Here is a 16,389-nt window from a genome sequence, read left to right on the forward strand (position 1 = left end):
ACGTATATGTAGGAATGATCACACAATTCAAAGTAAACATCTTTCTGGTTTTATTACACTTTGACAGATCAGAACCACATGGTGTATGCTATGGGAAGAGGAAAAGTGCATCAGTGGTAATTTTCTAAATAGTTGTGTGGTTAAACAATTGCTTCATTTATACACTAACCAAGGAGCTTTAGCTTGAACTCTGATCTTCTGAAGAGCAGTGTCTGACCCATACAGTTACCCCCAAAAACAATCAGGACCAAAGACTCAGGAGTATAATGTTACCTTTGCTGGAATGGCAATCATTAACAACGATAAACATCACACATATCCACTTAGACCAGAAATCACAGGTATTTACTGAAATATTTCAAGAAAAAACATGCTAAGCACATTATGCCAAAGCTGCAAATGAAATGGCGACTTAAAGATAAAGTCCCCTGTTAAGCTAAATAATCATTATTTAAAATCTATTAAATAAAAATGTGGTGGGTTTGAAGAAAAAAAATGTTGCCTAATCGCTATTTATCTGGGGCAGCAAAACTGCCAGTGACCACCAGGAATTAGGTACACGGAGCGTGAAATGTAAATGGGAACGGCTACAGTGAGTTTCCAGCTGTATGGGAAACTGATATGTGATATTTTGACGCACTAATATTAAAGAATGGTGCCATGTAAACCAGTAGACCAGACAGGAATCAAGGCGTTTTTATAATGGCTGAGGCGATAGTATTCCTGAATTTCATGACATTCAGTACCCCTCTTCAGGTTTTAATTGACCTTGAAAAAGTAACCTCAGTGTCCTGAAAGATTAGTTTTAAAAATTCACACTACCATTAGGCTAGGTTTCCACTTGGGTTTTTGTCCGGCGTTTTTTTTCTTGATGAAAAACGCCAAGAAAACTGCCACTGCATTTTCCTGCGTTTTGGCGTTTTTTTCTGGAGTTTTTTCCGGCGTTTTAGCCTTTCTGTGGAAATTGCTTTTTTTGACCTTAGGCAGTTTTTCCAGCCTTTACAAGTTAGAAGTTTCACCCAGCTAAAAGGGATTAGGATAAATGGCAAGTATCTGCCCTCTCCTGATGTCATTTACTTGGTAGACCCTTTTGTCACTTTTCTGTGGTTTGTAAGGCATGCTTTATTCCGAATGTCTGCTCCTCTGGGAAGATTGGCCCCAAATGATGGTGCAAATTGTTTGCTGTTGCTTTTGGCACGCAGGATCCGGTCGCGTATGTTTGTTTGTAATGGCATGTTTGTTCCAAATGGTGTAAAATTCAATATGAACCAGTCCAGGACTTTGTTTTGTGTGAAACAGTTTGTTTTCAGCCTATTTCTCGTAGGACACACAGATACTGGGTCCATCCTCTGCATTGTAACTGTGGAAAAAACGCCATAAAAAACGCCAAGGCAATAAACCCACATGGCTTTTTCATGGCGTTTTTTCTCTCCCATAGACTTCTATTGGAGAAAAAAAGCCAAGATTTCTTGCAAAAAACGCCAGAGTGTGAACATGCTGCAGTTTTGAAAAACTGCCACAGAGCCCAAAAAAGCAGAAAAACGCCAAAGAGGACTGAAAAAACGCCAAACAGAAAAACGCCAAGTGGAAATGGCATTTTGCGATTTCCTATTGAATTACAGCTAACATCTGGCTGCAGCCGTTTTTCACAAAAAAAACGCCAGGTGGCGCTATTGGCGTTTTTATAGGCGTTTTTAGCAAAAAAAACCAAATGGAAACCTAGCCTTAAAAGCATAATTTTTACTCCACTTTTTTTTTTTTAACAAAAGTAAAACTACCCCTGTCACACCAAAAATGTCTACATTAACCATTAAAAATACAGAGGCCATGAAACAAAATCTAGTTTAGCTGTTCTCTTAAAAAATAGATAAAATGCAGAGCATTTTAGTCACTAATATAAGGTCGTATATTTTAATATGTTCTAAAACAATAGATTTTAGATAAATCCAACTGATAGTTGTGTCATACGGAAGTGAGAAGTTTTATTATACAACATTAAAGGGAATCCAGTTTAGGAACACTCCTTAGCCTTCTTTGATTTCAGTATCACCCTACCTGATGGCTTACTAGGTCAGTCTGCCTGGAGCTCTCCCTCTCCTGCTGCTTGTAGTAGGCAGAAAGACCACAACAAGGGAGTTGGCGAGTAGACTTGACTGAAGGGATTGGAAGTGGAAGGTGACCAGTTCACATGATTCTGGTTAAATTGGGCAAATGGATCACTTTTTTTCATCATCGGGTTGTACTTAACAAAGTTTAATATGGTTAATATAGTTCCTTTGTTTGGGGTACAAGCAAAATAAGGAAAATGAAAACTACATTTAATTGCGTAATGTCTAGCGTGATAAGATCACCAGGGCATGATATAATAGTAAGATAATGTAACAACATTTAAATGTTTCAGATCATCCAATTAATTTTAAAATAAGGCAAATGCAAGGAAAGTAAACACAAAATGCAGCCTTTAAATGATAATTTATTGAAGATAAAGAGTTAATCAAAACCTATATAACCCATGTGGAGAAGTGATTGCCCCCTAATCCTAATAACTGGTTGTGCAACAACTGAAATCAAACATCTGTGATAACTGACAATGAGTTTTTTATATTGCTGTGGATTAATTTTTGGCCAATTCTTCTTGGTAGAATTGTTTTAATTCAGCCACATTGGATCATTGTCCTTCAGAACCCAACTGTGCTTAAGCTTTAGGTCACAAACTGAGGGCTGGACATTCTCTGTCAGGATTTTCTGATTGACATCATGCAGATCACCACACTACCACTACTGTGTTTGACTGTTGGTTTGATGTACTTACTGTAGAATGCTTTGTTAGCTTTACACCAGATGTAATGGGACCCAATGTCTTCCAAAAAGTTCTACCTTTCACTTATCAGTCCACAGAATATTATCCCAATAATCTTGGGTGTCATCAGGATGTTTTTGGCAAATGTGAGACAAGCCTTTTCTTATTGTACAATCATGAACACTAACCTTAAAGCTGTATTTTGTGTTTACTCTGGTTATCTTTGTCTAACTTTAAAATTAGTTTGATGATCTAAAAGTGTGACAGATATACCAAAATTGATGAAATGGAGAAGATGCAAATACTATATACTGTGTACCAAGTTTGCTTTACTCATTTTCAGAGAGTTATCTGAGTTTGCACCTACAGTGACTTTTTTCATCTAGGGGCAGAAGGCAAGAATTAAAGCCTGGCTATTTACATAGCAAAAAAGTAGGACTTTTGCATATTTCAAAGTCTTAATTGTCCAGAATCCAATGGCATCTCTCCGGGGCCTTAAGATTTCTTCACTGAACTGTATTTAGCCTTTAACATTTAAACTTGCTGACTGGGTAAAGTGAGATTATCCAACAAGAAGGGTTCATTTGCTCCAGGGAGAGCTCTTAAGTTACTTTTAGTAAGTTTTAAGTGTAATGCTCAGCTCTTCTGATAGAATGTTACTCCTGGTTTACTAACTGGACCACTCAAGACATTTGTTAAGCAGGTATGGACTTTATTATCATACTTTACAAGTTTTGAATAATGCTGAAAAGACATTTTGTCTTTGTGTATTTGTGAATCTTGTATGTGATTTCATAAGGAAGGGACAGGCATTTTCATTATACCTGGGACCTTAAGGGTTCTTAAGAAAGTGTATGGTCTCGGTAAATGGACAGTTACTCTGGGTATTCCAGTTGATGCTTTCCCTACCGGTATATCACAACTGAAATCCCTGCAGTTGACTTAATTCAGGATACATTACCTCCTGAAAGGTAATCATTTTCATGAGGACCTTTATTAGAACCATCTGGTTGGCACTGTTAGCGAGTCACAATATTAGAATGTGATTGACTATTAAAGGGTTAATATTTGAAGAGTCCCATTTACAAAGTTCCTATGTATATTCCCAAGTAGCACTATCCTTTAAAGCAGACGATGGTGCAGTAACCGAGGAACCTGGACATTTTCAAGTCAGAATGTCTTGAGCAAGGATCTTCAGTCTAAGGTCTCCTGCTAGAAGTTCAGTTTGCAAAAAACATACATAACAAACTTTTGTTGACAAAACATTTCAAGAGAGACCCAATGTATTATAACACTGTATGAGCTTACTGGATTATTTTCCAGCAGTGAGTCTCATAAAATAATGTATTGATTCCAGAGCAAAGCACCTTATACTTTAAATAATAAATTGTTGCTGTGCAGTAATATCTTTCTTAATATCAACAAATGTAAAAAAATAGAGATATTAATATTTTTTTTTATACAGTAAATACAAAGTCTGCTAGGCAGCATAGAGCTATGCAAAGGATTAATATCTCTGAAAAATCTTCCATTGGAATTACCCTTGGCTGCCAAACTTTAGGTAGCTAATTAATTAATACGCTTTAAACCTATAACTGTATTTAAATACTATCAGGGTAATTAAAAAAAAACAAAAAACATTAGGCCTAATTAACAGTAATGGTAGCATTTTGATTATCTAAAATTTGATCTGATATATTTAGATTCACTCAGCAATTGAAATGTAAAGCTACTTCATCCGAAGTAGAGCAGCTGACCAAATAAGCAAGGTGCCACGTTTATAAATCTATATTATGCCCTACGCTAGCATTGTCCCTATTTACATACCTGGGTCGGGGTGTGTCGGTCTCATTCTCTGCCACTGAAATGCAGACGGTCTGTGAGGGAGCAAGAAAGAGACTTTTGCCATAGAGGCAAGACACTTAAGCTAGACACCAGGAACAGGTGCTCCAGCCAATGGTGTCTGAAGACTCTCACATGATCAGGGGCTTGGACCCATTTCAGCCCCAGTATGATGGCTTTGCCATATATACACATTGGAGTTTATTCATTAAAACAATAGTTGATAGTAAAGTTGGCAGAAAAGTTGTGATTTTAACTCCTTGACTTAAATGAACATTATGAAGGCCTAACCCAAGTGAGATTCCGCTGCAGGAGGAGCTGGGCATTATACATGCAGTATGCTTTATACATGATCCGCTCAGATCTTCTTGGTACAGAAAACTGCACGTGTTGGCCCTATATAATAATAAGTAAGGGAGTTAAAATCACAAGCATCCAGCCAACTCTGCCTTAAGAGAATAAATCCACAACTCTATATGCGCCACAAACACTACACAATATCATGACATTAAAAAGCAAGTACAAAACTGGTACAAAATGATCGAGAATGCAACAATTACTCCATTTTTTGCCCCAAAAAGTCCAAATATCCTTGTTAATCTTCCACATAGTGGTGATATTGCATCAGCAACAGTATGTATAAAGGCTGGTTATACATAGAATTATTCGCTATGTAATATGTATACAATGAAAAACACACATTATTCATTCTATGCGTATATTGTAATATTTCCTTTCTTCCTAATGTGCTCTCTCTTATTCTTGGTCACCAAGACAGCACAAAACATTTGTAGCTTCAACCACCTTAGCCACCCCCTAGTAACACATCTGGCTTTTAGGGATGTAGAATCATTGGGTTCCCATCGGACCTGGTGCCTAGTTACAACTGCACCACATGACCTCAGTCATAAAGTGTGAATATAGTCTTTTAACTAGGGTTGCAACGCTGGCCTTTTTTTTTTCAGGCCCCTTTTTTGTTTGTACAGCTCCATAATATAGGGATCGACTTTATAGGAGGTGGTCAACAACATGAATTAATTAGATGTGGTCTGGGAAAAAATAGCTAATTTGGTGACATTCTGGGGTATATTTAGTACAAGGCAAGTTGACTTGGCTGGCCCTGTATAACGTATAGTAAAATCAGCCAGATTGCTTTTAGGTCACCTTGTACATTGGATTATGCATTGCACAGGGCCAGCTGAGCCCTTTATCCTGGAGAAACGTGCGCGAGAGAGCCGCCACTGTCCTGCAAATTTTCCTATTAGTGAATAAACATTAGATAGTATAAAAGCAAAAAGTATCAAGGTTTAAAACTATGACATCATACATCATGTAGCAGTTAGTTTAAATATATATTTTAGAAATGTTCTAACGTATCCAAGTTTGTATCTTCATCCAGTTCAAATGTTACGGAAGCAAATTTTAGTGAAGGGTTTTCAATTCTGCTGCGGGAGCCTTTACAGAAATGCTACTTGCTATGGAAACAAAGGCATACAAAATGGAAATGTGAGCACATCTTCCAAAATAAATTCATTTCTGTTCAAGCAAAAGCATATTTTTATTATTGGTACAACCTGGAAGATAAAAAAATTGCATCTGTCAAAAAAAGGCAGCTCCAAAAATTCTGCCTATCACCTGAAGGCTTTTCACACTTTTACCACAGTGTAAGCTATACATATAAAAGAATCTTATTGAAATAGTGCAATATAAATCTTCATTTTCGAGGATACAAATGCAAAACTTATTGAATATAAGCAAACTCAGACGCATTGCGCTGCATTTGGCTGGGCAAGAAACCCATCAGTGTATTTTTTTGGTATATTGCTGGCACCGCTTGCTGCTCGCTGTCAGGCCACGGGGGTGAATCAAGAGGCTCACGCTTGATGTTCTGAACAAGGCTGTGAGCTTTGAACTCACACTGTAGCTTATATGAGCCGTCACCCTGAATTTTGTCGTCCACGGACGCAGCTCCATAGAATGGGCTGTTGAAACATTCTGCTCCTTGGAGGCTCAGCATACTTTCTAGATAGGCACACTTTTGAGGGCAGAACTGGGCTGCCTCTTTGTTATAAACCCCTTTCAAAGGTCTGTTTACATTGATATGGTTGATGTGATTTGCTGGCATAAAGCAATGTCCTCTGTGAGGGGAAAGGATGTGGTGCTTTGGTTTCAAACAGGACATTTGTTCACTAATGTCTGTTTCGGTCTTAAGATGTAGCCCTTCAGGAAAGTCTAACATTGTTTTTTTCAGTGTGTTCCCCTCTCCAAGCCAGCAATGAGCATAAGGCTCTGAGTAAAAATCCGGCCTGCCTTCAGAATCTGAGTCATTTTCAATTTTGATGGGGACATTCAAAGGGATCCCTGAATCGTACATAATCTCTGGAGACATATATGAACTTTCCAGCTTGATATTATCTGCAAGATACGAGTCTATAGGATGTTGCTGCAGACCATATGACTGGAAGTGTTCTGAGTTGGTGCGGGCTGGCCGCCCAACCACATGCGTTCCAGAATGGCTTTGGTCTGTGCTGTAAAACGACCTGTTTGTCCTATTTGAGGATGAGCCAATAAGTTGATGGCTTGATCTAAAATTGGTAGGGTTTTTCACAGCCCATCCATTATTTATATTACAGTGATTTTGTACATTGGAAAAATTCTTAGAGAAAATGTTGGTTTCATCTGCTAAATAAGGTTCACTCTTAGCAGGCTGAAACTTGACTTTAATATCTTCCTTTTCTTGTTTTCCCCAAGCAAGATGATGCTTCAGATGCGCAACAGCTTCATTAACACCGTGATCCTGAACAGTATCTCTGCTGTTCTTCATTGCATTCATGTTTGTATGCTTCTTCATCAGCTGCTCTTCGTCCCTAAATGAGAGTAGGAGAAACAGGACATCTTAATAAGCTTTAAACATGTCGACTATCTTTGTATTATTGTATTAAGTGTTTTAATGCTATATACATTTACGTCTTTCCCTGGAGTCTCTGCTTAATGGGATGGTTATGATTAAAACTAAATTGGTGGGGAATCATCTGCCTTTATCTTAGATGATTAAAAATTGTATGCTGTTTTTTAACTTACTTGGGAAACATATATGTTTTAGAGTGCTTTCTGGTTAGTCTTTGAGCAGGAGCCAGTTGTAAATCTGCTTTAGTTTAATCAGGATATTACATTTTTGTGCATAGGAAATACTAATATTTAAAAATGTAATTTACATTATTCATAACCATGGATGCACAAGAAGCACAAGCCATACATTTAGAAACTGGAACTTCTAAGAAAATAACTTCACAGAAGAAGAGAGCTGTTGTTGGGCAGTTTTCAGTTCTGGTTCCTGGAGAGCTTCCTCTCTTGCTCTTAATGGGCCAGGTTCTGGAGGCAGAACTAGCTCCACGGAGTAGGACTAGTATTATAGGGAATGGACAGAACCAGATGATTTGATGTAACCAAATGGCTTACTGGGACTGGACACTGCCCTGGGGGCCTGGTCCTATGCTCCAATTCCCAGAGCCTCTGGGCCAAACTAGGTATGTCTATAACAATAAGTCTATATGCATTTACATAAAGATCTGTGAATAGATAGATCATACAGAGAAAGATGGATGGATAGATCGCTAGACAGACAGACAGACTGATCGATCAATCTGCTTGACAGATTCTTACCTCTGGGATTGTGGTGTGACCACTAAGTAATCCGAGGATCTGTTTCTGTATAACAGAGGAGCATTTGCTTCAACCCATAGCCACTGATCTTCATTTGCTCTGACTTTCACCAAGGACATCCCGTTGTCACCTGCATTCATTACTATAGGGAGCAAAAATGCAGGTAATATTCAATTAAAGCATTTAATTATTTTCTGCTTAAATATTTTAAGTTCCATTTAAGAATTACATGAGTGATTAACTTCTTTTTTCAAACGTAAATTCCAAGCTTCATATACAGTATGCCTAATACATTGTGTTGAAGCAACTTCAGACCTCTTAAAGCTGAAAAGGCATGATTAGCCTTTCGTTCACACAGACTACACAATTTGAGTGCCAAAAGGTTGGAATTCAAGCAATTTACTGGTTAACCAAAACACGAGTTGCTCGCTTTCTTTAATTCTCATGCACTTATGAGTATGATTGATGAAAGTGATTTTTTGCAAGTGCAAATGTGAGTTTTGGAAAATATTATCTATACCGAGTGCTACACCAGGGAGGAAAGAAACATTTGCGGTTAAATACAGCCGCAATGATGAGGGGGTTTCTGTATCGGGGAGAAGATGATTGGTGGAGATTTCAAGCTAGTGAGTGGGGGGGTAGCTAGTGTAAGTACAGGGCTTAGCTTTGGGAAGTTGTGAAAGAAATGATGGGATCAGCATCAATATAGAACTAGCTATACCACAACATGTGGGGACACATATGTTGAAAAATAGTAGCTTGGTTAATCTTATACAAGGTAAGGAGGAGAATCATTTGGATAACTTTAGAACCTCGTAATAAAGTCGTTGTGCGCATTGGTGTGAGCTATAGACCCCCTGGGCATGCAGAGGAGCTCAACCATCTGCTAGTTGAAAAAATAAATAAGATGTCAATGGAAGATGAGGTAAAAAATTTGGGAGACTTTAATCTACCTGGAAAAACCAAACAGATGGGTCAGTCAGGAGTAGATACATACAAAATTCCTGTGTCTGGTAAAGACGGTAGAGGAGCCAACTGGAAGAGGAGCCAACAAAGAAGGAGGCTATGCTGGATTTAGCATGTACTAATGTAGACTTGATTTTGGATGTCACTGTAGGAGAGTGGTTAGGCTCCAGTGATCATCAATTAGTGTAGTTTAATATAAGGAGACAGGTTGCACTGAACCACATTAAAAATAAGGTTTAAGATTTTAGAAAGGTAGATTTTTCTAAAATGGAGAGATTTGTAGGTGAGTCTATGATGGACTGGACATTTTTAAATGGAGTCCAGGAGAAGTGGACCTATTTAAGAAATGTACTGTAGTACTCTGTAGATGTGGCAAATATATTAAAGGATAAGAAGCTAGCTTTTAGGAACGATAGATAGATTGATTGTTAGATATATAGATAGAGATATGGAGAGATAGATAGATAGATAGATAGATAGATAGATAGATAGATAGATAGATAGATAGATAGGAGGAGCTGTTGATATAGCCTATATAGATTTCAGAAAGGCATTTGACTTATAAACTTATAAATAAATTGCAGTCTTTTGAGTTTGGATGTCAAAACAATTGATTGGATAAGGCAATGCATGAATGACAGGGGGCAGAAGGTTGTAGTTAATGATGTATATATGTATGAGGAATAACTTGTGGGGTACCTCAGGTATCTTACAGAAGATTTTAATGGTAAGATATGGCTTTTTGCAGATGATACTAAGGTCTGCAATAGGATGGAACAAGTGAAAGGACACATTATTTAAGAAGAATGGTTAAGAGTGTGGCAGAGGTAAGTTTATGCTTAAAAAACTTAAATAATACACCTGGGACTTAAAAATCCCATGGCAGAATATAGCATTGGTGGCATTGTAATGTCAGTAACAACAGAAGAAAGGGAATTTAGGAGTAATAATTCCTGATGACTTAAAGTTAAGCAGGCAATGCAATGAAGCATCTCAAAAAACAAGCAGGATGCTGGGTTGCATAGAGAGAGGCATTAGTAGCAGAACGAGGGAAGTGATTGTGCCTCTTTACAGATCTCTGGTTTGACCTCACCTAGAGTATTGAGTACAGTTCTAGAGACCCCATCTCTAGAAAGATATTGACATATTGGAGAGAGTTCAGAGGAGAGCTAGAAAAACAGTAGGTGGTTTGCAGAATAACAATGATCAGGAAAGACTAAAGGAACTAAATGTGTATAGCATGTAGGAAAAAGGAGAGGAAACATTTAAATACATAACGTACAGGAGGAAAGTTTATTTGAAAAGAGGAGAAATGTTAGAACAAGAGACCATAGTCTTAAACTAGAGGGTCAGAGGCGTAGATGTCATGTAAGGAAGTCCTATTTTACAAAGAGGGTGGTAGATAAGGGTTTGTGACCCTACATCATGAAGTGGGCAGACTAGATGGGCCTAATGGTTCTTATGTGCCCTTTCTATGAATTGGTCTTGGTGAATTTGCCCGTTGGATTTTTGTCCTAAATGTGTCTATATTTAGCAATTTGCTTCATAATTGTAATTTAAAAATACGATGCAACCTGCCAAACCATGGATTTCTTCACATACTGAATGATTTATAGAAAGAAGACCTGGAAACCTTAATTGCCTGAAGGCTTTTTGGTTGACTTAGCTGTCTTTTGGCATGTGTAGAAGTATATATATTAAATAAACATATAACAGGAACAGAAACAATTACCCAGTGTGTGTCAACATTAAGACTGTTTATATTATTCCTAAACTAACCTTGTGTGTCCTCTAAGGTGATCTGATCAAAATGAAATGTGATCTAATTATTTAGGTTGTAAGAAAATACATCCGGGAAAAGAAACCAAGATTTAATTGCTACAAAGCTTGTCGTCCACAGTCTTATGACATCAAGCAACACAATATAATTGGAAGTATTTTAATATAAGTATCAGTCTCAATCCTAAATATGTTTTACCTTGCATATTTTTCAATCTGTATGTCTTAAGGGTGATAAGCTGCAGATGTACAAATATAAGACATAGTTCAGGATCCGTGGATCAGAACATTTCATAACGGGCTTTGTGTTTGTGTGCTTACATTATAGTTTCTTTTGCATATTCTTCATTTGAATATTATTGTTATTTTGTATTCTCTCTTTTTTTGTAATGGAATCGCCTGACAATTTAAAGTAATAATAACATTAGTTTCTAGATTCATGGACACTGTAACTACCCATATTAGAAACCTGCCCTTTTTACAACTGTCCCCTGCGATGCTGTCATCTGAGTCTTGCCACCAGAGAATGATTTCAACCCCCCACCCTTACGAATGTAGAGGTTATACCCTCATTGGCTAGTTATTGCCCAGCAATGACCTCCAAACACAAGTGGTATTAACAAAAATATTTGACAACCCTTTTTATGGGTGGTGGAACTTGCTGGAGTACTTTCAGATTATAACAAACAAATGTCTACTGTTGACTTTTTAGGGTACTCAGCTCAGGGAGGTCATGTACTCCAACTTTTCCCGAGATGAACCCCTCTTAAAATCAGAGAGCTGTTCTCAGAAATGTTTGGTGAATAATGATTCACAGCCATAGAATGCTGACACATCCAATGCTTACTAACAAATCAGCACCAAATAGGAGAATCCAGAATACTTACATTTAATCTGGTTTTCTGCATTGTGCAACATATTAGGGAAACATGCCCCTTGATGGCCATTCCTTCCAACGTGTTCTCCTTCACACATAACAGGTAAAGGTTTTGCTCTGCAGAAAAAAAGTAAATAAAATGTGACAAAACTTTGTAGTTTTATTTTTAAAAAAGGTTACTGACAGAGGCTGTTATGGGACATCAAGTGAACTTCAGTGGGCCTCTGTAAAGGCGTATGGATCATTCGGCTATCAACGAAAAAGGAGAGGAGGAGGCACAAGGGACACAAGTCACCAAGGGTGCTAGAAACCCTACGACCAGGATTCACAACAAGCTTGTCATACAGCAGTTCAAAGCACTGCATTTTATGGTGACCAGTCCTCAATGACCACGATCTAAGTTAAAGTTTTGCATCATAAAAAGATGTGGTACTTATGTTATTTACTACTTGTTATGTCCTGTCTACTCATTGTACAGCGCTACGGAATATGATGGCACTATATAAAACAATAATTAACAATAATACTAATACAGCACCTTCATAGAGATAAGCATGCAAACTGTAGAGAAATGAATATGAAGCTGTTTTTATTCTTTTACGTGAAGGCTAAGTAACTGGTAGGTGACAAAGCTCTCCATTTCATTTCACGGTTCTAGGTTAAGCATCATGGGATTTTGGGAGGAATTTGTTGACTGCAGCTAATTTCTATAGTACCATAGACTACCAAACTTAAAAAAATACCAAATGAGTTTTAATAACTAGGGGTGGGCTATACATTCTTAGGTTCCCAGCTCCAGCTACATTTTCTGTCATATAAAACTATATATCATTGATATGTGTCATGTGCAAATTTGGAGGGATAACTAGTAATGCCAGTTTCTCCAGCCCAGTGGTGTATTAAATAGTATATTGCCAGAAGAATCTGCAGAACATTGTTGACTGTACAGATAAACGTAAAAAATATTTGAATCTTTATTCATTAACTTGAAATTGATTGGGCAGTTTTATTTTTCACAAGGAAAACTTTAGACTATGCTTCTTCGTGGATGATTACCAAGACAGAGGAACCCAACCAAATAAATATTAGATAGAAATGTGATTTACGTGTTATCTGTGTTCGAAGTCGCACCAGGTTTTTTCTGTGTCCTCACAAGCACGCTCTTCATTTTTAAATCGGTGACAGAAGGAAGCAGAAGTGGCACAGCTATGCAGAACAAGGCCATCTGTGGTGGGTGAACTGTTCCAGATGATGCCTTCTTCTTCTGCCCAAAGAGGAACTTCAGCTTGCCCTCAAACTGCATAGTCTGCACCACCAAGAAGAAATAAAATATCATACCAGTGTGACACTAAATGACAACTTCCCCACCACACTGGCATTTGAGGATTTCACTTTTTTCTGCTTTTACATCAATGGCTACTGATTATGAACTAAATGGGCTGTAAAATAATGAAGCTATGGCAAAATAATAGATAAATCTTTATGCAGCAGACCTAAATGTCCATATCTTTCTTCTTCATTCAATCTTATTACAAAATACAAAGTATAATTGCAAATAAAAAGTATCTATTTGTAGGCAATCTTGTATTATGTAATATGTGACACTGGATACATATGTAAAGTGCACAGGTTCAGAAAACAAGATCAGAGAACAAGAAATCAGGGTGTTACAGCTTGCATTAGACAAAAAAATAGGAATAGATAGTGTCTTCAAGGGACACTTGGCGGGGGTTCTGTTGAGAGGGTCTTATGACTGTTAACGATGGAAACACTTTCTAGTGTCCATTTAAGGATTATGCACTTTACACATTTGTGAATACACTTTTCTTTAACATTCCTTGTCATACTAGGTGTCACCAGCAGATGACGCTGTTGCATTACTATAAATTATTTCCAGACCCGTAAAGCAGATTTACTGTCCTCCAATCTATGTAATGCTGTATAAGGTTTATCAGAATTATAGTATCACAATGATTATGAACAACCATGCTAGCTGAGACAAAATATTTGTTTACAGTAAAGTATTTAGATTGAATAGATTGCCATTAACCCATAAATCTGAATGTTTGTTTTGGACAGTGAAGAACAGAAAATATGAAATAATTAGCATTATACGGCCAGGCACATAGCTCATTCAAATGCCTTCTTGTCAAACACCACTTCACAATTCCCTTCACATTTTGTTTTCACTAACAAATACACACAGCTTATAATGATTTATCTGTATGCTGGTGTGTGGGTAGTCCTAGGTGAGACTAAATTCTTAAGGGTCTAAATTACTGTACTGTACTATGTTCTATGAATATGTACTATAACTTAAAATGAAGGTATGATCAAGGTATAAATAATGCATAAAATAATTAATATTGAAAAGTAAATTGCTGGGAAAAAAATCCAAAGTAAGCCTAAAAATGTCACAGTGGGCACAAAGGTTTTTTTTATTTTTTTTTTTAAACCAAAGCATTATGTACTATATAAATACGTATTTCACAATTATAGAAGGATAGAATTTGATGGCACAAAAGAACCATTCAGCTCTCCTAAAATGCCTGTTTTTCCTTTATGGCTATGCCATGTATATTTAAACTCCCCTGCTATATTAGCCTCTAGGGGATGTTCAGAGTTTGTTTAAGAAGATGGCTCTCTCTGGAAATCTGGTTAAGGTTAACTTTTCTCATCTTGATTTCAATCATAGTGCAAACATAAATTATTTTTAAATTATTTAAGCATTTTGTAAAATATGTCCATCCTCCCAACATTATGGTCTACATCTAGTTAACCACCTTCCTGAGTTTTTCTTCAACACCAAAAACTGATTTATTTTTCATGAATGTCTATTAAATTACTCGGAGAATATAAGGGCATTTGTGTTTTTTTTAGAAAGTGTTTTAACTTATTTATATTTATCGACAAGTATGTTCTAGTAATGTGTAAATATGCCGAGTATCAAGCATTTGGAATCAGAGATGATTTATTTTGCAATTACTATACTTTTCTAATTTTTAAGGTGAATTTATGGAATGCTAGTCACGTTTTTCAGGTATACATTAATTATAATTCACAAACTTTTTTTCTGCTGGAGTTTTCCCTCTTTTTTTCCCAATACCATTTTTTAAAAGTTAATTCATCTTTATTACTTAATCATATTATTTTCTATATGCTCAAAATACAATGGCAATGATATCATATTGCCCCCCCTCAGCCTCATACCAATTTACTGCGCTGGACAAATCAGACTGCAGCTATATAGCCTACATTTATTTAGTGCCCGTAATGCCCCAGACTTTGCTTAATGCTATTGCATTGCATCTGATGGGGAACAGTGAGATGAATGGCACTTACAGAGATACAACTGATACATTAACTAAACCATAAAAACTAAAAAGCAAGCTTTATACAAACTGATAATCCACACAAAACACTACCACAGTAACATAATTGTGTATAAATGTAGATACCCAGATCCACCTGGAAAAGTAAAAACCTGTTTTTATTTAAATTTTTTATTAAATTAGATTAATAGTGCCACATTCACTTACAAGCTATCCTTGGAAAAAAGTGTGTATATATATATATATATATATAATACACTTTTTTCCAAAGATAGCTTGTAAGTTTATACTAACAAATTATTAGCCCACAAACATCATTTTTACTTTTCTGCATTGTTAAAATAATATAAAAAAAAATTGGTTTGCACTATGACCAAAATTGTTAAATATGTTAGCAATTCACCTTTCAACACAAGAAAGCTTATTTCTTTTAATTTTGACAATTATATTAAAAGTGTTTATTTAACAGAAGCAATTTGGGGTCATTATGTGCTAAGCTCATTATTTTGCATTATACCTTATTACCTTTCCTATGCCAGCTTTCTATATGTAACCAGGGGAAGTGCTTCTGCCAATTTGTGTTATAATTCCAAGGTTATTACTGAAAGCAAAATGTTCAGTTAGGTAGCTTTATTTTTCAGTAAAGCTCCTTTAGTTTAAGGTAATATTGTCAACTCAAATGATATAAATGCAGCCATTGTAGTACCCAGGCCCGGACTGGGACAAAAAATAGGCCCGGGCATTTAAGCCCGAGCAGCCCATTTATATTTATTTATTTATTTATTGTTAAAGCCCACCCTTCATGTACCATCTTTGCATTTACTCATTCACACAAATCATTAACACGTTCATTAATGCAGTCTCACAAATCATTCAAGCAATTCATCCACACATGAATTCATTCATTCTCATACGCATTCACACTACCCCCTCTCCCCATCTTATCTGCCCCTTCTCACTATGTTCCTCCTTTTCACTATGTACCCCTTTTCACTATGTACCCCCTCTCACTATCTATCCCCTCTCCCCATTTCTCACTATCTAACCCCCTTCTGCCTCTTCTCACTGCACCCCCCCTCCCTCACCTTACTTACCTTGTTGCCGGAACAAGCAGCAACTGCGGCCGGCCC

The 16,389-nt window shown here is 36.9% G+C and overlaps 1 protein-coding gene across 1 annotated transcript in view; it reads right to left on the reverse strand.

Moving 5' to 3' along the window:
* Positions 1-6,383: 6,383 nt before the first annotated feature.
* The window catches only part of AHRR (aryl hydrocarbon receptor repressor), a 121,896-nt gene continuing 111,890 nt past the window's right edge, over positions 6,384-16,389 (reverse strand). The window contains exons 7-10 of the mRNA XM_089482269.1: positions 13,034-13,233; positions 11,938-12,044; positions 8,306-8,447; positions 6,384-7,509 (exon numbers count right to left, since the gene is read on the reverse strand). Of these exons, the coding sequence (XP_089338395.1) occupies positions 6,384-7,509; positions 8,306-8,447; positions 11,938-12,044; positions 13,034-13,233 (1,575 nt within the window). The remainder of the gene's footprint in view (positions 7,510-8,305; positions 8,448-11,937; positions 12,045-13,033; positions 13,234-16,389) is intronic.

Source organism: Sceloporus occidentalis, unplaced genomic scaffold, assembly GCF_023333645.1.
Source record: "Sceloporus occidentalis isolate IW3139 unplaced genomic scaffold, rSceOcc1.0.p SCAF_18, whole genome shotgun sequence".
Lineage (NCBI taxonomy): Eukaryota > Metazoa > Chordata > Lepidosauria > Squamata > Phrynosomatidae > Sceloporus > Sceloporus occidentalis.